The sequence below is a fragment of the Bemisia tabaci genome, chromosome 10 (genome assembly GCF_918797505.1).
Source record: "Bemisia tabaci chromosome 10, PGI_BMITA_v3".
Taxonomy (NCBI): domain Eukaryota; kingdom Metazoa; phylum Arthropoda; class Insecta; order Hemiptera; family Aleyrodidae; genus Bemisia; species Bemisia tabaci.
In genome coordinates, this window is record NC_092802.1 from 13,899,961 (window position 1) to 13,926,653 (window position 26,693).

Below are 26,693 nucleotides of genomic sequence, written 5' to 3' on the forward strand. Positions count from 1 at the left end.
TCTGATACATGTTTGTTCCAATTAACCAAAATTAATTAACCAAAAATTTCACGTACAACACGATGCGCACAACGAAAATTACCGATATCAACTCCTTACGAAGATATTTAATGATTCTTGTTGCGTAAATGAAAACCACCCGCTCATGAAAACTCAATGCTGTGTACGTGATTCACAGCGCGCGCTAAACGTTAACATGATAGTGTCTGCGATTTAAAAATCTGGCAACCTCAATTTTGACGCTTTGGCTCAGCTATAGCAAATTGCTTATAGTGTGAACAATACATGGTGGGAAATGAACATTGCTCAATTGAGAAGCTTGCTACCGTTGCGGTACCGTAACGGTTTGAAACCTTCGTAGTGACCACAATTTGACTTACGTAGAGCAATGAGTTTCTTGTGAGCGGGCAGTTCAAATTTCTCGTAACCAATGTGAAATAAAATACGTTAATATCTTCGTTAGGAGTTAGTTTCAGTAATATTTGTTGCGCTAATCGTGTTTTACGTGAAATTCTGATTAAAACACATGTATCAGATTGCTTAAATTCGTACTTTGTCTAGTGGTCCATTATAAGGATATGTCTTGTAGGAGTCTCACTCTGATCATGTCTATAATGGTTTATTATCTTGTTTACCGCAGACTTGGAGACTAAACGCACCGAATAGAACTAGGGACAGAAAAGATCGGACAAATGCCACTTTAGTAAATGGCGCTATTTTAACAGAAATTTAAGTGTTAAACAAAAGGCTAACTGCTAATTGATGCATATTGGCTGATGTGACTTTTGTCAAATCTTTTCTTTCCTCAGTTCTAACAATTTCGGACAGCCGAGATGAAAAATTTGAGGAAAGTAGCATTTTCAACTTTCGGATCGGTAGATCGGTGAGTCCATCAGGGATGCGTAATTGCTCTGCTAAGGAAAAACACCGTTTAAACATTTGACAGTCGTCAAATTTCTTCCCATAAATGTCTATTTTTTGGGAAAAAACATTAATATTTTTTCTCAATATCTTCAGACACTTTCGGAGAGATTGGGAGCACAATTATTCGAAAAATTGCAGTTTCATTTAAAATATCTAAAACTTTCATGGACATATAAGCTTCCTTCCAAAATAAACATTTTAGCGAAGGAGATTTGGCAACTCTCGAATGTTCATATGGCGTTTTTCCTTCACGGAAAAAAAAATGCTGAAGTAACATACTGAATGTTAAAAATCTGCACGACACCTCTGAATATTATTATTAACACTCCGGCCGTTCATTTAACATCCTAGCAACATTGAATTCACAATCGTAGCGGTCGTATCATCATTCAAGATTTGTCGGTTTTCACGGAGATTTGTAACATCCAGAATGTTATAACATTTTGGATAGTCGGTTCATTCAACCGAGCTTCATCGTTAATTCTGTTCGATTTGAATACTCGTTCGCATGAACCGATGTTACGGCTCCCAGAACCGAGAGAGCGGTTACAAGAACCGAGCAATACGGCCGATATTGAACACCGAACATACGGTTCATACGACCGAAGTTTTTTTTCTCGGTCTTTTTTTCGGCCATTTTTTATTTTCTCCACGGCACGGCAGAGAGGAGCTGTCGACACGGCAGTCTCACCGTCGCACAGTGCGGCCCTCTGTGGACAAAAGTCCAAAATTCACAATTCGATATTTGAATATTTTTTTGGATGTTTGTCATCTTCATGATATTACTGACTCAAAATGATGGTTCCTCATCTAAGTTTTCGCTCAAAACTACTTAAAATTTGGCGAGAAAGTGGGCGGAAAAAGGGTCGAGAATCACTGGTCCATTGGAAATACACGGGAAAAAAACGCCAACTTCAAATGAAGATTTCTCGCTTGAAACGCAAAATGCTCCGGGTGGTTGACATTTTCTCAATCTTCGTATATCCAACTTCACTTCTACGAAAGAGATCTTGCGAATTTTTGCGACTATCAGAGATATTTGAAGTTAAAGTTTGGATGTTTTACGTTGCTTTTACATTGTTAACATACGGCTAATTCCAGGTTGTCAATTGAGAATGAGCTTTTCTCGAAAAATACGCTAAAAATCCTGAGATATGATATTTTCTTATTCCTCAAGTGTTTTACTTTGATAGTGCCAAAGGGTTTTCTATGTTGGTGCTACTCATAGAGTACATAGAGTCGTAATGTAAATGGGAGAGCTGGCGCCATGTTCTGCTCGACGAATTCCGAGCCGGTGTGCGCCGAGTTCGGGTCGCTTTTCGATACATTTCGATCCAAAATGGCGGTGTGGAATACGTGGTACTTCCTATCTCCTTTGTTGTTGTTGTTGTTGTTGTTGTTGTTGTTGTTGTTGTTGTTGTTGTTGTTGTTGTTGTTGTTGTTGTTGTCATCGGATGCCGGATACCCGTGTATCGCAAACAATCGATATGTATCGAAAAAGTGACCGGCGTCACACAGGAGTCTCGAATTCGGGACATGGAAAATGCTTAGAAGTGGCGCCAGCTCTCCCACTTACATTACGACTCTATGTACTCTATGTGTATCTTCATTATTTAAATTTACGTGTCTTTTATCGATTTTTGTCCGCATCGTCCATAAGGAGGCTGCACTGTGCGTCGGTAGAAGAGGGAGACTCCCCCTGGAATAATGTTTTAATTTCAATCAATTTTGTGGAAAATTTAGGAAGCAGCCCCCCGTCAATACCAGGATCAATTGTGTACTATACCCGCGGGCCGGATCTAGAGGAGTTCAAGCAAAAGTACCCACACAATGCTGCCGCAATTTCAATGCCTTATGGTGATCCAGGAGCCAGTTCGTCCTCAGGCCCGAAAGTTTCATCCCCAAGGCGCCCCAGACTCAGCCTCAGCGGTAGCTTTGGCAGCTTCTCCCCAAGAAGAAGCCCTGGCCGTGAGTATATAACACGGTTCTCAAACATTCTTTAACATTTTGAACATCCTTAACATTTCTTAAACATTCCGATCGTCTGAGGCAAAATGGCTAAATTTTATGAGATTTTAAACCGCGAGGTACTTCACAGACAAAAAAGAGATGGTGCTGACGACAGAACTTTCTGTTCACAGGGCTCCTGCAGTTTCTTTGTTACATTTACAGAATTTCTCTATTGTGAGAACAGAACTTCGGTCGTGGGAACAGAGTACTCTGTCCTCAAAACGAAAGCTTCTGTGACTGTTACAAAAGAAGTGCAGGAGCCCTGTGAACAGAAGTATTTTTTTAAATTAGTATATAGTATATAGTATATAGTATATTAGTATTAAGTATATTTCTGAAAATTACGAAATAGGATTTAAATATACAATTTGTTTGCGGTGGACGCACGGGCCGTGAGTATGTTGGAGTTTTTTTCGCCAACGTGCGTTAAAAATTCAGCATTAAGCTGAAATTCTCATTACATGAAGGGCCCCTTCATTGAAGAGGCCCCTTAAAGGGGCGAAACTAGTGTTGCTTCAAACAGCATATCTCTTTCAGGGAAATCAGTGCCCTGATGAGCTTTTCCCTCTGTAATGAGAATTTCAGCATAATGTGGAATTTTTAAGGCACGTGTTGGCGAAAAAAACTCCAACGTATGATTTAAATATGTTTCAAATTATCTGTATCAGCTAAATACTAAATAGTTATCACAACTCTGTCAATATTTTTTTAGCAACATTAGTTCGTCGTCTCCCGGACAGTGTGGGTTGGTTCCTCTCTGCAATGAGAAAAATAGTTCTGTTCATAGAGCTCCTGCTCTTTCTTCGTCACAGCTACAGAATTTTCCGTATCGAGGACAGAGCGCACTGTACTCACGACCGAAGCTCTGTTCTCACGACAAAAAAGTTCTGTAAGCATAACAAAGAAAGTGTAGAAGCCTTGCAGGGGGCTCTGTCATCAACACCGGCTGTTTTTTTTTTTTTTTTTTTTTTTTTTTGAGTGTGATAACTTGGATTGCATTTTGCAAAAAGGAACCACTAGCATTGCAATGTTGCTAAGATTGTGCAACTTCTTCTGTCTTGGAGGAAAAACCCGATTATCCATTAATAGTTTCTATTTTACTCGCTAAAAACTGTGAATTTAAGACAAAAATTACCATCTAAATTTCATAGTTTTTCACGATTTCCGCAATTTTATTGCAAAAGATGAAATTGCAAATCTTAGCATCATTGCAATACTAGTGGTTCCTTATTGCAAAATGCAATCCACTTGGTCCAAATGAAGCTTAAATTGGGTGGTTTTGCATATCTTGAATATGCCTAAGGTCTGATGAAAAATAGGTTTTGCCTCTAATGAATGTATCCTTTTTTTTATCATTCCTCAGCCGAATATGACAGGCAACTGTGGGATTGCTGGAACGATTGCATCTTGTACCATGGTTACTTCAGGAAGCACACTTTTTTAAACCAATCAGGCCAGACAATGAAGCGGATAGCGGATCCGAAATTGGTGCCGGCGTCAGCAGCTCTCTCTCGGAATCTGAGTTTTGGGACTCTCAAGATCACCTCTCCTTTTCAGGGTAGTGGCGAATTCCTCCCAAAAGCAGGGAGAGGGGGAGGGGGAGGGGAGGCACAACATCTAGGAGTGATTCTTCCAAAGAATCGTCCCCTCGGTTCCCAACCCCCAGGGCCGATCCCCAGAATAAAAGTAATTGGAAATGCTATTGCAAACTTTCCGAAGATTTGCTTGAAGTTCTGAAGGACTACAAAAAAGACGTCAGATCATTCGTGAAGAACAACAGACTCCTGGAGGAAGAGCTCAAACAATTCCTCGAGAAACATAAGTATGAGATCATCCCTTACTATCAACTCGGGCAAACAGCAGAGGAAAGTCTGCTTGGCAACAATGTGCAAACTATTTGAGGTGGCGAAGACTTTGAATTCAGTGGAAGTAGAGTACCTTTACAGGGAGAGTATGTACAACTCGAAAACTTGGAGGTTGCCGGCCAGGTTGGCCTAGTGGTCAGCGCGTCTGACTCTAGGCCAATAGGTCCCGGGTTCGAATCCCGGTGGTGGCGACAAATTTTCATGGAACTGACGAGTGGATCTGCAGAAACAGATTCCACTCGGCCTTAATCCCTGAAAATTTGAAAGCCTGGAGCATGGATGTGCCTAAATCCCATGATGTCTAAGGACAATAAAAACTGTCTATCGATGGCTGTAGGTTCCAACGGAATATAAGCCACTAAACCAGCAAAAAAAAAAAAAAAAAAAAAAAAAAAAAAAAAAAAAAAAAAAATTGGAGGTTAGTTTTGATCAGGTCATGTAGAGTCCCTTTACACTGAGAGCCAAGATGAAGGGAATTCATTTCTGATCGGTTCCCGTATTTCAAGCCTCCCACAGTGTCACAAACGGGAATAAAAATTACATTTTCACCGATTGCAAAGATTATAATGTAGTATGGACCGGGGAATAACGGGTTCGACAAGGAACAAACGGAATGAGAGAAGGAACGGAGAAAGGCATTTGAGAATGAGCCGATCAAAGATTACGAAAAACTGCCAATTTGTGTAATTATATGTATTATTCCCGAATGTGACTCCATCAAGGAGGTTTGTCTTGACTCTCAGTATAAATGGACTCTAAGGTGATGTAGCTCTTGGGGCCCCAAAGGGGAGCCAACGTATGAACTCGAATTATCCTGTGATACTAATTTTCATAATTCTTACTACCCGTCGTTTCGTAACTGATCAACAATTATAAAAGGACGTAAAAAACTTTGATTTCGTTTACATTTTCTTAGTTTCAAAGTTTTGATCCTTAAAGACGCTTGTTTGTTATGCGTTGTCGGTCATACTGAGTGATCTTCCAAATGCAAAGGTTGGCAGCGGCACTTTTCTAGGGATTTTCGTTTTCCACGTTGTCGCCCTTTTAGGCCCTAAGAGCTACATTGACCGAGCTGTCCAGACTCTCCCTATAAAGGCACTCTAAGTGGAAAGACACGAGTTAATTTTAATAAAGAAAAACACCCTAAGAAACTTGGCCCGAATTGTTTGTAACCAGATGGTAAAATAGTGCTAGATGGACCCGAACGTTATCCACAGATCTCTCGGCGTGACCTCAGCTTAATATTCCAATAGAATGTGATTTAGTGGCTACGTCATTCGATATAGTATCGAACCCTTGGTTCGAGTGTAAACAAACGCAGAACCTTGTTTCTGATTCGTGCCCGTTGCACCAGGGTTGTAAAAAGCGTCCAAGTGTTTCTTACAATCGAAAGTTCTCGTATTTGAATAGTCTTTGATTGATTTATGACCGATCAATGACTGAATTTTAGTAAATTAACATAATTAACTCATGAAGAATCCGCGCATAAGGTTATGTTACTTATTGTTTTGGTTTGAACCAAGAGCCCAAGAGAGGATATTATCGTAGTCACTAAATCAGTTTACTCATCTGCCTGAGCTGAACACTGTCCCCCCCCCCTTTTCCCTCTCAGTCTTGTACTGATACTCATTAGAGCTCAAAGTTGTTGACTCTAATTGAAGATTTTGAACTTTTTTGGCCTTGTTTTCCCCAAAAAATAGCGTGGGCACAGTACTATTTTACCACCGTGTTTATTTCAATCTTATGGTTCATAATGTATACAATTTTATGCGTAGAAAGAAGGCGAATAACCACCTTCAACTATCTCAATCGGAAAACCGTACACGGTGACATTTTGGTGCTTACTGATTGGCTCTCTTCAGAAAAAGCATGAAAGGTTGAAAATACCAACGTAGGGATCAGTATCAAAACCCGGTCGTCGCCAACCATAGGATTGCCAAAATGTTTAAACATTTGACAACTCCTGCCATAATCTTTTTTTAATGTCAAGTGTGCCGACACCTGTAGATCACTGAGCTAATCGGAACCAATTTGGCTGTATAATAAATCTTGTTTACCAATAACGTGATTTTTTGTTTTTATATCTTGGACTTGGACCAATTAAACAATGCTTATAAAAGCACACTACAAGCGTGGCATCTGTAAGCACAGTCGTATCTTGTTACAACGTTTCCCGAAACAACTTTGCTCGAAATAAAATTTTTCTCGGGGACAGTGTTCCTTTTATCAAGTCCAGGCCAGTTACTTCTCATTGGACCATTGGTCGAAATAATGTTTCTCTGGAAATAACGCTCTACTTTTGATGCCCCCTCAAAAACGTTATAAAGAGATACGACTGTATGAGTTTATACCCATTTCATAGCATGACAGCTATTAATTTCGGCAATATTACCATACTACAAATCCATAATTATTCCAGGGGAAGGAAATAAAAAATGAGTTATTTTGGTGCAAAGTTCAGGTTCCTATCCTTTTATTTAAAAATGGCAGCCGGTCAAAGTTCAAAATGACCAGAAACAGCATCTTCCCAACTTGCGAGCTGTACCTCAAACCTGATAGCCTGGGCGTTTTCGACGTTGAATACATTCCATGCTATTTTCTCAAAATACTCTGTCTTTTTTAAAATGACGAGAAAGAATGATTCGTTTTTGGTTATTTACTTTATGCTTGGTATCCGCAGATTTTCTCAAGACACCGAGCAGGAGTTTTCCGACTCTATTTTTTTCAAAAGTCAATCTCAGAGGTGATGGTTGCAATTTGGCATCGGGGTTTTTTCTTTATATAAATTTGTGTTGAAGTGGGGCACCCTGTCTCGCCTAGAATCGATATATTCAATGGATTCCAATTGAGTATCCAATCGGTGCCAACATGCTGAAATCGCCACTGCTCGACCCTTTCCAAAATAATGGTTCCAGATGGTACTTTGCGTGATGAACGTCACGTCATCATTAAGGATAAGTCCGCGGTTGCGTTAGGAAGGGGGAGGGGGGTCAAAATGCCGGAAAAAGGCGTTACGTAATTTACGGCGTTACGTTGTCTACAGTCAGAGAAAGAATATCCTGAGTACTAGAGAGAGGGTTTTCACTCCACAAAATGACGCTAAAATATCACTCAGGAAAGCACAGTATGCTCTGCAGTAGAAGATATTTTACGAAAGTTGGATTTTTTCCCCTCTTTTTTTAGAATATTTTTTTAGGTGATTCATCCTGTTTCGATATTGCAACTTAGAGGTAAAATTCTCGTGCGTAACGTCTGACGCTGAATAAAAAAAAAAAAACTGTTCCATTAAAAGGCTTCCAGTGTAAAGTTGCCAAATTATTCAGGAAAATACTTTCAGACCATTTCGGTGAAATTTGGCAACTTTGTCTCGTTCAATTTTCTATCTCTCCTGGAAATACACTCCGTGGATGCTCTGATGAAAACAATGTCTTTCTGTCAATTATTTTCCAGGAACCTAGACAATAGAGTCAGCTGCAAACTTCAGGTAGAGCGAAAACAAGATGTGTCACCTTGCGTTTTTTTTATTTTTTTTCTTTTTTAAAAAAAAGTTTTTTGAGGTTTATAATCCATTCGCGGATTCCGCAACCATGAATGAGCATCGGGTTTGGGTTAGTTCACATCCATGCATCAAAGCGTTCCAATTTTCAGGGTTTAAGGCCGAGTGGAATCTGTTTCTGCAGATCCATTCGTCAGTTCCATGAAAATTTGTCGCCACCACCGAGATTCTATTGACTTAGAGTCTGACGCGCTGACAACTAGGCCAACCTGGCCGACGACTAACTTAAAAGCGCTAAATAATACCAATAAGCGCATTGGCAAGTTTCATCCGTGAGCTCAGAGCTCGCAGTCTGCGTAATAAATTTGGGTTTTTGTGAGCCTCCCGCTCCAAGTACACCACGACTTTACAATAAACTGTATTATGATAGCAGCAATGTAAACAGGGTGATTCAAAAGTCACGCACCACTGGCCATAACTTTAGTTCTAATTATGATATCGACTTGCGGTTTCAGACGTTTTTCTTCATATCGAGGAGGAAACTTTTTTAGGTACTTTCCAGTTTTTGATCCCCTCGGGGCGGGGGGCAACTCGAAAATTTCAAACGGCCACCCCCCTCATGGCCAATGGTGCGTGACTTTTGAATAACCCTGTATGATAGTTGTTCATAGTGAGTCTGTTGTACGCAAGATACACAATCAAGTGAACAGACTTTTCTAGGATAAAATCGCATAAAAATCCGGGTAAAGGCACATCTAAAAAGCCTGAAATTAATCTAATAGTGGTGCGCATTCAAGATATTTTGAAACACGCTTTTTCAGGTTTTCCGGATCCGTGGATAATTTTGCTCAGTCACTGGCAACTAGAGGAGGAGTAAGAGGGGCTGTCCTTAAATTACGTAACGTGCATTATCGGCATTTTTGAAACCCCACCGCCCTTGCAGTGCTTTTGTACAAAGCGTAGTACAAACTGCGCGTAATGCGCTGAAGAGTAGTTTTTAGACATTTTGATGTGCCCGACGTGATATTCGTGCGAATTTGCCTCTCCTTTCACTTGGCTAAGTCTCTTGCGTGCAATAAACCCATTACAATACAAAACAAGCAGTGAACTCCAACACAATGTGTTGATAAGGCGCGTCATTAACTCGCACATATCAACCCCTTTAGTTTTCATTTACAGAGATTTCAAAATAGGCAAGAAGCACAACAAGAGAATTCATACGATCCAACACTGCGAGGTCAACGATGCACTTCAACGAGACCGTGTATTGTGAATGTGAAAAGCCATTCGAACGAGTTTAAGTTTTTTGATCTGCCCCAAGCAAAACCTTATCAGATTCTTAAAGAAAAGTGCTACGTAATAATTTAAGCAAAGAAAGAAAAAATTTTGTCGAACTCCTGAAAGATAAAGTCGATTTAAAGGTATTTTGGAGCTAAAATACCCAAATCACCGGCATTGTAAATCCCGTTATATTATTGAAAAGAAATTGACTCGATATAAATGCAATTACATTAGATATGTCTTGATTTTGTTATTTTAAACGTATTTCCATGCAAAGAAGTTCAACCATGTCCATGCTTTATTATTCATGAATTGAAAGTAAGCAATCTACATCCCGAAAATCTACCGATTTGCCGTAAAAAATTGCATGAAACTTGATATACCAAGTCAATGCACCCACTCGTTGAATTTACCAACCAATTTCGTGAGTGCAAATATGTAAAAATCAATATGCTATAGTCATTTTGGGTGCATTTATTTTTCATGGAACAATAATAATTTCAATCCCGAAAAACCATCAATTTTCCGTTTAAATCGAAAAAATCGAAATGTGTCGACTCCCTGACGTGAACATTGAATTCTACGTGTAAAAATACTTACGTATCGATATGCATATCAGAAAACCAGAACCAGAACAGAAACCATGTGTGGGCACAGTTAGCAGTCCCCGGCAACATCCATTCAACAGAATAGTGGCAAAGATTAGATAGGATTTTAGCCGCTTTGCCCGCCTCTCCTCGTTATTTACAAACCGTTCCCATACTCATCTCAAAATTTTTCTCAGAGCTTTGTGTTATTATCAGCTTCCATTTCAATCCCCGGTTCGATGACCGAATCGGCTGCCCAAGAAGCAAGCCGTTTTTGAATGGAGTCAGTTTCTTTTTAATAATATAACGGGATTTACTCCCGGTGATTTAGCTATTATAGCCCCAGAATACTTTTAAAGCGCCTTTACTTTCCACTTTACTTGACGGATTTTTTTTTTTTTTTAGCTTAAACAACTTAAGAGACACTGTAGTTAAAAAATATAAAGAATTTTCGATTTTGACAAAAAAAAATGTTCGTTCAGGCACACCGTGTATTGTATGGAGTACTGCTGCTATTCAAACCTTGTCTTCAGGTCAAAATTCTTACAAGAAAGCCCCTTGCAAGAGGCAAATTTTTTGTAATTTCTCCCAATTTTTTCTCCGTTATATAATTGAATTGCTTGTCAAATTCTGAGGTCAATTATATTTAATTGTAATTTATACATTTTTTTTTCCCTTCATTTTATTTTTTGTCTGGAGAAGTTTCGTTGATTTCTTCGGATTTCGAATACTGTAACTTCTCTTCTATTCGGCCGATTTTTATGAATGAGACCTCTTTTAATTTGTCTTTTAACGGAGAGTAAGGAAAAAATTGCTAAGTACACGCGAAACAACTTTTTTTGAAAATTGGACGAATCCTAGCGTGACGGTGAAATGGTTAATCAAGCGTAAAATCAAGGGTGAGGGTCCGGGTCGGGTCGCTCGGGAGGACAAAAGAGACTATCTCGGTGTCGTGACAGAGGTCCGGTGTGCGGGGAGGAGAAGGGTAAGTGGTTTTCTGTAAAAGCAAACTGATTTCTGTATGTGTTATGGTTAGCACATGGTCTAATGAGTTTTGAGGCTCATCACATTTTGCACTTACGTTTATCTTGGCTGGTCTTCGCTATCAGAGTAGGGATACCAAATTTTGAAAATCATAACACGTGGTGTAGACATCTGTCTATGCAACGTTTTAAACGAAACGAAGGAGTAAAATTCTCATTCAAGGAGTGCTGACCTGCTCAGCAATCCTCGAATCAGCCCGCTTGCTTCCGCTTATATATGCATATTTTAAATCAGCGCGTCGCATTCTTAGGCTTTTTTTAAGAAAACCAAGTAACGTAGACTCTTGGTATTCACTGCACATAAACTAGAGGGCCCCCGAATGAGAAACAACTTTAAATCATAATTATTAACGGATAAATAAACTTTTTACACGCTTTGGAAGATCTCAGAAGTTCGCGGTAGTCACTTTTCGGTAAGGAACTAAGGGACTCGGTTATTGTATCGAGCAGGGTTCGAAACGATCGCAAAGGCGGTATACTACGTATGCGCGCCAACACACCATAATGCGTCCATTTAGGCAGTTGAACGCATTTCCAATCGAAAGGTCACGGTGAGCGGAGACAAAAGGTCGTAAAATCTAAATTGTCGGAACAAAGCTTAGAGCTTGAAATCGTAGCACTTGCTTATCATTATTTGGACTGTATTTTGCAATTTGGAACTATAAATTCTAGCTCATTTGAAAAAACACTTATGTGCATAGGGTAACTAATAGCACATACATTGTTTTTAAGCCGGGCCGGAATTTATAGTTCCTAATTGCAAAATGCAGTCCATTTATCGAACTTATTTATCGATAATGTCAAAGGTCATCGCACCCACCCACCGCACCCACGCGGTATCGATAATACTATTGGTGAATGAGCGTGCAAGAGAGACAGCCCGCCAACTGCTAATGGTTCCTAGGAATTCAATTTCGATGTGTTCCGATGGCTGCCTCGGAATAATCCACGCCTCTGCCTCTGGAGGCAATTTTTCCCGACTCGGATCTCTCTCCCAGCTTCACAGCCTCTACTTTTTGATCATGTCTGTATTTCGAATGTGTTATCCTCATTGCTGTCTGCTTAGTCGCCACTTGCGAGTCCAGTGATATTCAATTCAAACCGCAGAATGAGGTATTTCCGTCGCGATACTCGCCAAAACACCGCTATCGTGAGTTTCAGAACCTTTCCATGGATTTCCGTTGCCTTCTGCATTGGTGTCTATCATCTTTTTTCAGGTTAGAATAAGCATTATTTTTCAGCTTTGCGCGTACAAAACAGGTCGGTCTGACAGACAGCATTTGGTGGCGAATTGACGTGCACTCGCACTGGTGTTGCAAAACACTTTGTAACTGAGCAGAGGTGGATCCAGGAATTTGGCAACACCGGGTTTTCTCCATTTAAACCAACGATATAGGAACTATAGATAGGGGGATCCTATGATACGCAAACAGTGGAATTTGTAACACACCAGGAGCAACAACTAGGTTAGGACCTCTATGGTTAGGACGAAGATACTCAGTTTCTATGGCTTCTTATGGGACTGTTGCTGAATACGGACGTACATCAAATTTAGAACCAACTGTTTGAAAATCTGTGTCCAGATATGGAACCTAGCCATTCATCAAGTGCGTTTACGATGAAATTTCAACGCTAAATCATTTATTCTAAAAACTCCCGTAAGATTCCATGTATTTGAGGTTATGACGAAGATAGCACGCGGCCATTTCCACTCACCGCCCGCCTATCGAACGACCGCTCCATGTGTGTGTGTGTAAAAAGTGACCGCTCCAAAGTTTTTTCGTGGGCCATCACCAATCAACAATTTCTATATCGTTGATATAAACCTATGTTAAATAATCGATTCTTGTCGGAGCACCAACCTGGCCTCTCCAAGAGTCGATACATTTCCATAGGTATAAATAGGGGAAAACGTTGTTGCCAATTTGCTGGATCCGTAAGCGTGACTGAGATTCACTATCAAACGTTGCACGTAAAACGAACATTATTTTCCAAAGCAGGTTGCATTTAAATTATAAAAACAACTATTTCTGGTTTCTTACGCAAAAATAACCTCTAAGCCGTTCCCAACTACCAGGAATCGCGAAAAGTTGCGTTTTGATCGAATGAATAATCGCGATTTTATAGAGATAAAATTGCGACAGGGATGAGGGTAATCGCTCAGATAGTGACGGTCATAGCGATTTGATCGCCTAAAAATATTAAAAAAATCACAACTTTATTTAAAATAAAAAAATTCCGTTGCAAGAGGCTAGTTGAAGTTGTTTTCCTATGCATATAGGTGGTTCTGTGGATGTATCAGAACAAGTAATTTCTTGATTTCAAAATATATTGCAATGGACTAATTGCTCTTGTTACATAGCCGTACCGTGATGATTCAGCTTTAAAGATTTTAAAAAAAAATAACGAAGTATGTCCAACCGCCAAATTTCTGCGTCTAATATCAACGACGATAATTCGCTTATCAAAAAATAAGTTCTGACGTCAGCCGCCCCTGAAGTGCATACCATAGTTTCCTTATTCAATTCAGTTTTATTAATCAGTGATACACCATTTTGCAATGGATGCCCAATGGACTTAAGGTGGAAGAAACTATGGTATGACTACTGCGATGGATGACGTCCTTACCAGCATGAAGCGGAGCATTGCGAGTTCACGCCTCGCGCCATCGCGCCTTCAATTTTGCAAATGCAACACGGACATCCATCAAGTGCGAATAGTTGTATCTCTGCGCCGTCAACAACGCACGTCCTTTTCCTTGCTATATTTCCATTGTGTTAGTTCCCGTTTGTATTATTTGGACCGCGTTAAACAGAAAGGAACCAAGCCACATCAGCTATTGCCAAATTTAACTGGGCAATTTAATTTTTAACATGAAAATGGTTGGGCGGATTTTCGGGCAAACTTCAGTGGATTTTTTCCATAGTGCGAAGCAAATTCCTTCAAATTGTCAAAGGAAACCACACAAACGTTCCCTCATGAAAAATTGAATTGCCCGGTTAAATTTGGCAATAGCTGATGTGGCTTGGTCCCTTTCTGTTAAACGCGGTCCATTTGTAGTGGCGCACAGTGGATCGCGTCCATCAGAGAGGTTGGACATGCTATTTTTGACTAAAACTGGAAAATTTGATGTTTATCTTGCAACATTTTAAATTTCAAAGTGTGGTTCTGAGAGAAAATTTTACAAGGAAAATATGGAGCTACTTTTAAACTTTCTAGTTTTGTATAAACGGAGTTATAAGGTTTTAAAGTTTCCAAATTTTGTCCGACCTCTCCCGTCGACTCAATCCACTGTGTGACGCTGTAAGGCAGCGCAATTAACACACCCAAAGATAGGAGAGACGTAATCGGGTCTCGTTTTTTGGATCTTTTCCTCCAAATATGAGTGACACCGAACACCCAGCATAGCATTGCCAGCATAAAGTGGAGCATTACAAGATCACGCCAGGGTTGCACGCGTGAAATGAAAAACATGAAAGATCGGAAATTTCTGTGAAATATTCCATGAAATATCAGAAACCTGTGAAAAATATGAAAAATTAAACACATATTTTTAGGGGCTGGGTATGCAAAGCGCGCACTTAAAAAAAGCAAAAGCTACGTATCTGCCTTTCATTTAATTTTGCATTTAATTTCGAAAAATATTTTTCAATATCTTTCATATTTTCCTGAAATTTCATGAAATATTTCACATGGAATTTCAAGATTTTATTTTTCATGAAATATTGCAACCCTGGTTCACGCCTCCCGTCATAGCGCCTTTAATTTTGCAGATGCAACATGGACAAAAGCTGAAATCGGGTGTTACCTAATCGGCCTTTGGACTACTTCAGTGTCCTTTACGATGCAACACTTTCTCATCAGTGCGCCTAGTTTTCTTCGAGAACTTTTCAGAATACGGCGTTTTGGATTAGGAAGGAGACTTTTTTCAAATGTTTTCAATTACTGTATAATCGAGTTATAGATTTCTAAGGGTCAGTTTGATTTTCGCTGATGTTGGTTTTTTGTGTGCGGAAATTTGTATTTTCTGATTTTAATGAATGTAAACTAGGAACATTAATTTTTCACTGATCAATCATTTTGTTTTGAAAAATATGGACCTGTTGTATGCTTCAACTAGAGCAAAAGGAAGAATTATGCCTCATAGAAAATGTCTCAAAAATCACGATGAGTGCATCGGAAAAATTTGAAATACACTCCGAACTTCACAATTTCTGTAGGGAATATGCGTTTTTTTAAAGCTTCCCGCTTCAAAAAGGATACTACGGCGCAGATGAACATTTTGTAAGAGGAGTCGTTCCAGCCAACCCCTTGCGCACTTGGATGCTAAGAAAAATTCAACATGGCCTACACCAACCCACCAAAAGGCACGTGACCAGACGGGCTTTTATCAACCGTCGTATTTATATTTACATTTTCCTTGCGTTGATAATCATCATGGAGTTTCCTCACAATTTGTGTGCGGAAGCGTTGGCCATGTTGAACATTGTGTAGTCTCCAAGTGCGCAAGGGTTGGATAGAACGACTCCTTCTACGGAATGGTCGCCCGTGCCGTAATTTCATTTTTGTAGCGGGAAGCTCAAAAACGCATTTTTCTTACACAGATTGTGAAGTGAGGAGTGCACCTTAGACTTCACCAATGCATCCATCGTGATATTTGAACCATTTCCCGTAAGACACAACATGTCCGTGAAGTTAGCACCCCGACTTTTAAAATTTTCAATTCTCTTTTGCTCACCATTACTCATCATTTGCTCACCTCGAAAATCGCTTTTATTTTTTTTTGTACCCCCCAGAAATCGAACTTTGAATTTTCGGGGAGGTCATTGACCCTACCCTGGTAAAAACTGGCGATAGGAGCTGCGTTTCAAAATACCATAGGAGTTCTTATAGCCGACTGAAGAAGGCGATAGAAAATCATATAGCTGGCTGTAGAAAGTGGAAAGAAATTGTACGGCCGGGCTACACGAAGCGATAAAAAATTATACGGCCGGGCTATAGTTCCTATCGCCGGGCTTTACACTTTATCGCTTGGCTGTTGCTTTTTCGCCATCAGCTATAAAAGACCACAAGAAATTGTGTAGAAATGCGTGTGCTTTGTAAATCCTTAAGTTTGTACGGAATCACCTTAATATTTACAAAACACACATTATATTTTCCTTTACTACATATTTTTTTTCATCAATTCAATTGAGAATAATCCATACAGGATGTGCAAACATTTCAAAATCGCTGACTTGAATAACGCTGACTCCGCCAGATTAAATATTAGAGCCTAACACAAAGCGGAGCGGCGGCGCACTGGCGCCTTCAAACCTAACAGGGATACTTCGCGCATTGCGCAATGCGTGAAGTATCCCTGTTAGGTTTGAAGGCGCCTATGCGCGTTTCGTGCTGGCTGCCCGCGCCGCAGCGTACCACTGCGGTTGAAGCAACTATTTCACACCAGAGGTATTGCACAGTATCATACAAAATTGCAGGTGCTCCAACATTTTAGGAATGGCAGGCATCCTTCAAAAGTACGGAGCTTTCCTCGCAAAATAAATCAAGATACGACGACCCAAAAAGAGAGCGGTAGTCCAAAAACTTAGTAAGTCCTAGCATCCGTAATTAGTAACGTTTAATCGCCAGGCTGTTGCCTAGTCGCCATCGGCTATAAAAGGCTATAAGAAATTGTGTTGCCGGCTATAGAAGCTATTGGAAATCTCACAGCCGGCTGTAGGTCTATGGTATTTTGGAACACAGATTCTACTGCCAATTTTCACCAGGGTAGCTTCCCTTTTTGACCGATTGACCTGAAATTGGTGTCAAACAGACATGACGCAACTGTGCTTTTTGCTCTAGCTGAAGCTTGCAATAACAAGTGCATTACCAATCGGGTGTGGTTTTGATTGAATGAATGGTAATTCATGTGGTAGTCGTCGGTCGGCACCAGGTGCTTTGGTTACAGGCACGAGTTCACGGTCGAATTGGTGCAAGTGTTTCCCGCCAAGGACTACGAGCCCTGAACAGTCCAGTTACCACACCCCTCCCAACACTCGGAATCCTCCATTCACCATCACCGCCGAAAGACTATCACCAGGTTTGTAGTTTTTTTTTTTTTTTTTTTAAATCCTAACTGGGGTTTGGAGAACAAGGAGCATGAGGGCATTTTTTGGGTAAAAAAAACGAGATATAGGTAAATTATTTCAAAATAAAACTGATTTTACAGTGTATATGGCCGGCTTCACACTTTTGCCGCCCACAAGCCGCCTATATTTTGTCGCCTCTTCTTCTCGTCCGTTTTAAAACATCAGTAAGAATGATCAAATGGACATGCCAAAGGGAGAGGGCTCAAAAACGCGTTTATATACTCGTCTTGGGCGCACGTTTTTGAAATCCCTGTCCACATCTAGCATAAGTTCTCGGAACTTTGTACGAAAGTTGAAGCTGCTATCTCTTATACCACTAAAGGACGAAAAAATTAGATATTAGGTACTATAGTTTTATACCGTCGAGAAATAAGGGATTGGGCTGCCTTTTCTCATCTGTGCGTCTTCCCTGAATCCGAAATGTCTTTTTTTTATATTCATGTTTGAAAAATCGCAGAATTTGCCACTACCCTAAATTTTGACGCCATTTTACAGGGACCTCACCACCTCCAACGTCGAACAGAGCACTTTCCCCGACGAAAACGATGGAGTACATGGGTTTGTCCCCAGTTCCTCCCCAAATAAACCCGCACCTGCCCTCCGGCAGCCGACAAAATACGGACAGTGAGTTTTTAATCTTATTCCGATGGACCTCGATATTTTACACTGCAACTTTTTTTATTGAGATATTATTTTAACTTGAAGCGTCGTTTCTTTTTCGGGGTTTTTATGAACTAAAAAAGCGTCGTTTTGCTATCGTTAAGTTAAGGTTAAAAAACTATGGCAAAACAACGTTTTTTGAACTAAAAACTGACATTTCAACTAAAAGGAAAAATTGTCAACAAGAACCGACGCTCTAAGTCAAAATAATACCTTTAGAAATGTTTTTTCAGTGTAAACCAAAGGCTTGCTGAAATTAGGATGAAATCCAGAAATAGGGTCATATATACTTGGAGAGTGTACAATTTCCTCTTAATTACCCTTCTCAATTTCTCTTTCCCCTCTCTTCCTCTACTTCACCCTATTTTCCGTCAGCTTTCTTCTTCTTTCCCCCTATACAATGAACAAGAGTGGCTTTAGGTCACCTGTCAGATTAGAGGCAGAGAATGGGTCAGTTTGTTGTACTCGTCAAAGAATCGTGTTTTTATGATTGATTCTTGTAGATCAGCTGTAAACATTAGAATCCGTCCAAACAGCAACTCTCTAAGTTTTTAATATCAACCGAGTAATTGCGCTTTGAAACATTCGGTTAATGACGTCATTCATCGCGGTAGTGACACCCCTGGTTTCTACCTAGCTACACTCAAAAAAAAAACTACGGCCCTGTGACCCGGTTGCTCTGGACACTGGTGATCCCGGCGTTAACGCGCTGTGCGCCAGCTAGTACTGGACCCAGCGGCCGGTGTCCCGTGGACCCCGCGCGGCCTTCATGGCCGTAAGACCGGTTAGGAGCCGAGCGTAAGTTACGGGTTTCAGGATCGGAGCCAACCGCTTCCACGGCCGTTGGCAGTGAGGTGAGATTCAGTTTTCGGAAAATGGCGTCACCATCAGATTAAAATTGAGACGGCTACGTGTATATTCGCAGAAAATTACAATATTTTACGTCAATGTTATTCAGTGCGTGAATTTAAAGTTGCCGCCAGCCTTGAACATTTTCGGGAGCGATCGCAGCCACCACTCAGCGTTGTTTATTGAGGTTAGAATCTAGTAAATTGCTTGTCATTGTTGGTCATTGCTCATTACGTGTGTTCGTTTTTCGTTTAATTTTGGAGGTTTTCGATATATTTTCTTGATTCTGTGCGGTGCACGATTGATTCTTAAGTTCTGTGTGATAACGCTTGTCAAATACTTTCGGAAATGCGACGAGAGTTAAGTGAAAATTGTCAGTTTTACCTACACACTGAGCTCATATCCTCTCCTCCTGTAAGTTCGTTTGCAATTCACTTATTTTCCCCCTACTAAGGGAAAGAACTTAAATCTAAGAAAAGCAATCAATTACCTGCCACGCATCTTCCCACAGAGTAAATTACCGCCACACTAAAATACTGATAATGTAGTCACAAGAATGTCTATTTACCGATTGCAACTTCATTGTGCCACCTTTGCTTGCTCATAAGATTGGGTTGATTTTTTATTCCATTTCAATCTAATCTCTGGCTTATACTTAAATGTTTTCAATTGAGAGTAGGTAGTATTTCACTCTCCGACATCCAACACCTCCCTTCTCTGTTGCCAAAATAGCTGTCCGCCAGCGGAAGCTATAAGCCAATCTTGCCTGCGTTGATTATCCGATAAGAGCCAGTGCAAACATTGTTGCTGTGAATATCTCTCTGATTCCATATCCCAATTCTAGGGAGCTCAGTGTACTGTAATAGTGGTAAAATTTTGTGTGAATCGCGCTTCAGTTTGCTGAAGGGAAGATCTACAATTTTAACAAGTGTGACAATTTTCGGTGGTATATTTCTTCGCTAATATTTTTGTGGGAAATTGTATCCGTAGTTATTGCGGAGAGTTATATCTTGAAGTTTGTAAACTTTTACTCCTGAATTTACACTTTGAAATATTCTCACCTCATTTTCAAGATTTTCTGAAGCTTTTCTAGTGCAAGGAGTTAAAAATCTGTAAGTACCTAGACCTACGCCTTGTGCTTTTCCTTTTGTTTAATCTTTGGGGTATTTCCTACTTTCGCATTCGTATTTTTTATTGAGGGATGGAACAGGTTTTGGTTTTTGACAAATGTGAATACTCATGAGTGAAAGTAATTACTTTATTGAGAACGGGATGCCAAAGTGATAAAAATGATTTTTTTCATAATTACATTTTTCGCTTGCAATGAGTTTTAGCAATTTATCATACCTTGGCAGTTGTTTTTCTACATTTAAAATAGGATAGCATGAATTTTGATCTATCTACATTTGTTCCTTCCAGTGCTTCACCTGTGCTTTATTTATTTCTACGGAGGCTTGCAACAATAAGTTAGGTTTTTGAAAATTTCTCTTGATCTCTCTACACGATGAAATAAGCTAACATTTCATATGCTGATTTTCTTTCTCAATAAGCATCATCTCTTCTCTAGATTCATCTCTTTTCTCAAATTGACTTGCTGATACATCAGCCCTAGGAGTTCAAATTTCTTGATATCTGAACTAGATCAACAAGCTAACGTTCAATATGCTCTTTTTCTTTCTTAGACATTGAATTATCCATCACTTTCCTGAAATGAAACTAAATTGTTATGAAACTATCAACAAAGAAATATATACCTATTTTAAAAAGAAGGAAAGAAAAAAATCTTGTTCGAAATTGACACAAGTAATTCACTCATGTTTTAAAACTTTTGTGGAAAGTTTTTCTTTTCTAAGTATGTACTTTAATGGTCGAAATTTTTCAGCTGTAGTTCCAAAAAATCCACCAACCGTCGCTGGACATGCGGCGGCGGCGCAGAGCTCCGGCCGGTCCAGCCGAAGTAGCGCCTAGAGGTCGCAAGCTGCCTATGCCGCCTCGAGGCGCGATTACGGTTTTCATGTCCGTTGGATCCGCATCGTCCCGCACGTAGCAATCCGGCCGTCAGGCGCGTAGGCGAACGGTAAGTTGCATATAGCCATCCAGTCCGTGCTCCAGGTCGCTGCTTATGGCCTCCAGGCCGAGCTTTTTTGAGTGTAGAGGAAAACCTCATTCCAATAAAATTACCCAATTTACTTAAAATGTTACTCGAATGTGTTTTTCCTTCTACGACGGGTGCAAGCACCGAAAGCTATGACTTTGCGTCAATTCTCCCCTCATTTTTTCCTTCTTTCTATTTTTTCTCCTCTTGCGATTTAAAACGCATTCTCATCGACTATGAAGTAAGATTCTTCACGATTGGACTATTTCTCTAGCCAAACGGAAACAGAGACTGATGGGGAAAAGGGGTATGCTCCTTAGTCGAGGGCCTTGGCGAATGAACGGGAATTATAATAAAGCGCCAGTGACGTCAGCGGCAACGAAGCCGACTCCTTTTTCGCTCTTGGTCGACATTAACTCATGAGCCCTGTCCACAACGCTCTTTTCCGATGCTTACGGCTCATATGATACACTGTAAAGTTCCGCTTTCCCATTTCTCCAACGGGCATCACGCTAGGGTGGTCCAAACTGGGCAACTTCGGAAAATGAACCGTGACTCAACCTAAATTTGTTCCTTACCATCCAAATATGATACCTGCCAAATATTTTCGTTCTCCGATAATATTAACACGTGCCGACTTGAGGCTGAAAATCTCCCAAAAAATTACATTGATTTAAATGGGGCGAAAATGGGCCGATCCGCGGTATTTCGTTTTTCGGCTGTAAAATGCGCCAAAATGCAAATAACTTGCTCTCAACTTACGATGATACCTAGAGGCCTATTGTGAATGAGAAAATCACACATTCGACCCATTGGGAGGGGGGGAGGGGGTCACAGCGGAGCCGATTCATAGTTGCTGGGGCGCCGCGTAAAGCATCATGCGCTAGTGTGATACGCTCCGGGCAACTTCGGGAAATGGACCGCGTCGCTCCCTAAATCAGTTCCATTTGATCCAAAAACGACGCCGGCCACGTTTTATTTTACTCTCTGATAATGTTAAAACCTGCCATCGTAAGACTGTTTTTAGGAAAATTGCAAGAAATAGCAAAACAAGACGAATATTATTAAAATTTGTAACGTTGGTATAAAAAAGCAGCGTTGCACCTTACTTGTGTTCGACCGCACCTATAAAATACGGATTTCAAGTTTCAGCACTTGACATATAGCATTCAGAAAATTTTTTTTGGAGAGAACCTAAAAAATATTCGAAAATATCAAAACTGCAACAACGGTAAAGTAGCTAAAACATGTTCTAGCTTGAAAATTCGCCTTGAAATTAGCTTGGCACTTATTCGCATTTTTCTGCAAGTACCTCCATTGTTCATAAAGATCCTCCACTTTTTTAACACAATGAGAATTGTAATGCACTGGAATTCTCGCTTTGTTCCAGAAAATGATAACTTCCTGGACCACCAGGTGTGCACTGTCGCGTAAACTTAACTGGACTTCTAGTAAATTGAAGAACAATACGCGTACAACTTGTTTCTTTGACGGGAGTTTACTCCCTTCAATTAAGGGGGAGTGATTGCCGAGTAGATACACGTTTCGTTCTTTTCGCAAAGTTGGCTTTGAAAGAGCCATAGTTTCGCAAACATATCATGAAAACATCGATGATTGATCGGCGGACAGACTCTGACTGCCAAATGCACTCCGCTCCCAGAAAACATGAGATTTTCTGCAAAACTCAGCAGTTTTACCAGGAAACCATTGTTGCAATGTGCTTATCAGCAGGTCAGTTGATTTGCTTTTCAAACTCTAGAAATAACATCATTTAATTTGCAGTACGGCAATGCGTATCAGGGAGCAGGGAGCCCGAAAATGCGAGCGCGTTTCTCTCTTATCAGTTTGGCGCATGGAGCCTCGCGCAGGGCCGCGGGGCCTAGGAATCGGCTCCGCTGTGACCCCCTCCCCCCCTTCCAATGGGTCGAATGTGTGATTTTCTCAATCACAATAGGCCTCTAGGTATCTTCGTAGGTTAAGAGCAAGTTATTTGCATTTTGGCGCATTTTACAGCCGAAAAACGAAATACCGCGGATCGGCCCATTTTCGCCCCATTTAAATCAATGTAATTTTTTGGGAGATTTTCAGCCTCAAGTCGGCACGTGTTAATATTGTCGGAGAACGAAAATATTTGGCAGGTATCATATTTGGATGGTAAGGAACAAATTTAGGTTGAGTCGCGGTTCATTGGGCCAAAAAAAAATTTCCCCATGTTAACTTGGACCACCACGCCCACTTTAGCACTGTTTCTTATGCGGCTCTTTCGAGCACATCCGATCTCTCCCACTCGTCTATTTTTCCGTTCGGCGGAAACGGGTCCGATTAATTGTTTTAGACTCGGGTTGCGTGCGAAATTCGCATAGGCAACTACGTCACCCTTCATAAATGTATCTGTACCTATCTATAACAAAAAACTCATTCTCTCCCTCGCACGTCAGAGCGTGTAGAGAATTCAAGTTGCGCTTTTCGCGATAACGCGGTTCAAAGGCCGTGAAGAGAAGGAAATACCTACCACCGAAATACGAGGCGACAAATTCAATGGGCACTTTTTGATTCAATGGACGAGCGCTTCTGTGGCGTGACGTGCTTTGTGATATATCGATTGATACACCACTCAACCTATGAAAAAAGATCGATTATCAGGGTGTTAGCAGCGAACACCCTGATAATCGATTCTTTACCATAGCTTCAAATGGCGAGAGATCGATAATCGATCATTCACGCCACGCCACTGGAGCGCTTAGTCACGCAGACCAACTTCTTAGTACATAGAACCAAACTTCGGTTCGTTTGATTGACGCGACTATTCAGCTCCGCGAGTCTAGAATTCAGTGCCACGAATCAAACCTTTTTCGTTCTTTTCATAAATGTTCCATATCGACCGTAGTTTGTTGGTTCAGTGAACCTACCGACTTCGTTGATATGAAATTCTCAATCTATTAAAAAAGGCTAAGTTTGACCCGAAGGATCAAATTCTAAAACGGGTAAATGGGTCTTCAGCAAGCAAGATATGCAGCCTAGGAATACATTTTCCATGTGAGTAATACTGCCATGCTAAGAAAGAACGCCGTATGAGCCTTCAAATCACTAATTTTCGGGAAAATTTTTGAATATTTTTCTGCCGATTCCTCAGATAATTTTCCTTGTAATTTGCTCTGAAGTGTCTGAAAATTTCAAGAAAAAACATTCACAGTTTTCCTCAAAAATATAAATGTTATTGGAGGAAATGAGGCAACTCTTGAATGTTCATACGGCGCTCTTCCTTTAGCACGGCCGAACATTTCTCAATAATCTCGATAAGCACATCAAAAAAGCCTAAAACCGACTCCTTATGGCATAATCTACTTTGTCACGCGCTTTTTAAAATTCCCGAATTTGTGAGCAGTTTTTCTAAGGTTGGTGATCAGGTTTGACAAGATGTGGCCCTAACAAGGTCGACTTCCAGAAGAGGAATCAAAATTCAGAGTAAGGAGAGAGTCATTAAGAAAATGGTTTCGCGGGAAATTATTCTTTGAAACATCGTTTGAATGGAGATGTTCCATGTGCATGTGAGGAATGTGTGATTTGACCATTGATTCTTATGTAAAAGTTTGCGAGAAACACGATGGTGCCACTGGTCTTCTCTTAAATCATCTCCCAGGCTCAAGAAAAGCTCTCAAGTTGAGGCCAAAATGAAGGGGATATCCCACCCTACCCTGATAGAGTCCACCTCTACATCAAAACAAACTCTCCGTGCAAAGATAAGGAGCAAATACATTAGCAGGGTTGCCGTGTTTTCAGTTTTGGAGTCCCCAAATAAGGTGGCAACCCTGTCAATGTATTTGATCCCTATCTTTGCATGGAGAGTTTGTTTTGATGTAGAGGTGGACTCTCAGGGTAGCGTGGGATATCCCCTCCATTTTGGCCTCACTTTGAGAGCTTTTTTTGAGCTTGGGAGATGATTTCAGAGAAAACCAGTGGCACCATCGTGTTTCTCGCGAACTTTTACATAAGAATCAATGGTCAAATCGCGAATCCCTCACACATGCAACATCTCCATTATTCGATTAAAATTATTTGCTTATTAACTGCCAACGGGCGATTTCGACAATTTCGCTCGACGCAAAGCGGCTATGGGGGCGCACAGCGCCCAGGGGGTTGGGCTGCGTAGTAGCCAGGGGGCAGACCCCCTAGTAATTCCATATTTTCTTTTCTTCTCTCTCCCTTTTCCCTCTTTTGCAGTTAGGTTGGAGGAGGCGACAGGAAACTGCTGGCACAACAGTCTCAAACAGTACGGCTACATAAACCCCCCGAAGCACTACAACCGCGGGCGTTCGGAATTGGTCCCGATTACAAACGGCAAGGCGATTGTCGTCAACGGGGTTATGAGCGAAATCTGCGACTGCGCACTCTCCACGGAGGTCATAACGCTCTTGTCGGTTTTCTTCCTTGACGTCAAGGAATTCGACAGATTGCGTCAGATGAACAACAAGTTTTTCCTGAAATTGTTCATCCGGCCCAAGGGTCTGCAGTACATAAGTTACTCAGAAGTCCAAGGGAAACTGAGGAAAAGTCTGAAGAAGAATAGTGTGGCGATGGATGTTCGCACAGCGTCGCGGAGACACCGGGACTCGCCTTGTTAGGCCGAGCCAACGACGTGGAGACTGTAGATTGGGGGTGGCCCACGGAAAAACGTGACACACGTGGAGCGGCGATTTGATAGGCGAGCGGGAAGTGGAAATGACCAATGGAGATGTTGCATGTGTGAGGGATTTGCGATTTGACCATTGATTCTTATGTAGAATTTCTCGAGAAATACGATGGTGCCACTGGTTTTCTCTGAAATAATCTCCCAAGCTCAAATAAGCTCTCAAAGTGAGGCCAAAATGGAGGGGATATCTCGCACCCTACCCTGAGAGTCCACCTCTACATCAAAACAAACTCTCCATGCAAAGATAGGGAGCAAATACATTGACAGGGTTGCCACTTTATTTTGGGACTCCAAAACTGAAAACACGGCAACCCTGCTAATGTGTTTGCTCCCTATCTTTGCATGGAGAGTTTGTTTTGATGTAGAGGTGGACTCTCAGGGTAGGGTGCGAGATATCCCCTCCATTTTGGCCTCACTTTGAGAGCTATTTTTGAGCTTGGGAGATGATTTCAGAGAAAAACAGTGGCACCATCGTGTTTCTCGCAAACTTTTACATAAGAATCAGTGGTCAAATCGCAAATCCCTCACACATGCAACATCTCCATTGCTATCCTCGTCATTACCTCAAATACATGGGATCTTGCGGGAGTTTTTACAATAAATGATTTAGTGTTAAAATTTCCATCGTAAACTCACTTGATGAACTTGCTTGCATAATAACAGCCAGCTTGATTGTTTATTTACGGCCGTATAAGAACATAGCCTTCTTTCTCGCGACCAATGAAAAACCGGCACATAAATGGCCATACTATGTCTATAAAGGTACTCTAGTAATCCCTATCCTCGTTGTTCACATCGTATTGCCGGGTCCCCATGGATCGGAAACAATCGATTATGAATCGAAAAAGTGATCCAGCGTGACACAGGAGTCTCGGAATTCGGGACCTGGAAATTGTTTAAAATCGGCGCCAGCTCTCCCACTTACATTACGACGCTAAAAAGGAAAAACGCCTTATGAACATTCGAGAGTTGCCAATTTCCTCCGGTAAAATTTTTAGTTTTATAAGGGGGTTATTCATATTTCCTCTGGAAATTTTCGGATGATTCAGGTCTGGTCGCGAA

The 26,693-nt window shown here is 40.9% G+C and overlaps 1 protein-coding gene across 1 annotated transcript; it reads left to right on the forward strand.

Moving 5' to 3' along the window:
* The first annotated feature begins 17,753 nt into the window (after positions 1 to 17,753).
* On the forward strand, positions 17,754 to 25,693 carry LOC109044745 (uncharacterized). The gene is made up of 2 exons (XM_019062595.2): positions 17,754 to 17,961; positions 25,163 to 25,693. Exons 1-2 carry the CDS (start codon positions 17,883 to 17,885, stop codon positions 25,561 to 25,563), a joined length of 480 nt encoding a protein of 159 aa, XP_018918140.2. The 5' UTR covers positions 17,754 to 17,882; the 3' UTR covers positions 25,564 to 25,693.
* The last annotated feature ends 1,000 nt before the right edge of the window (positions 25,694 to 26,693 follow it).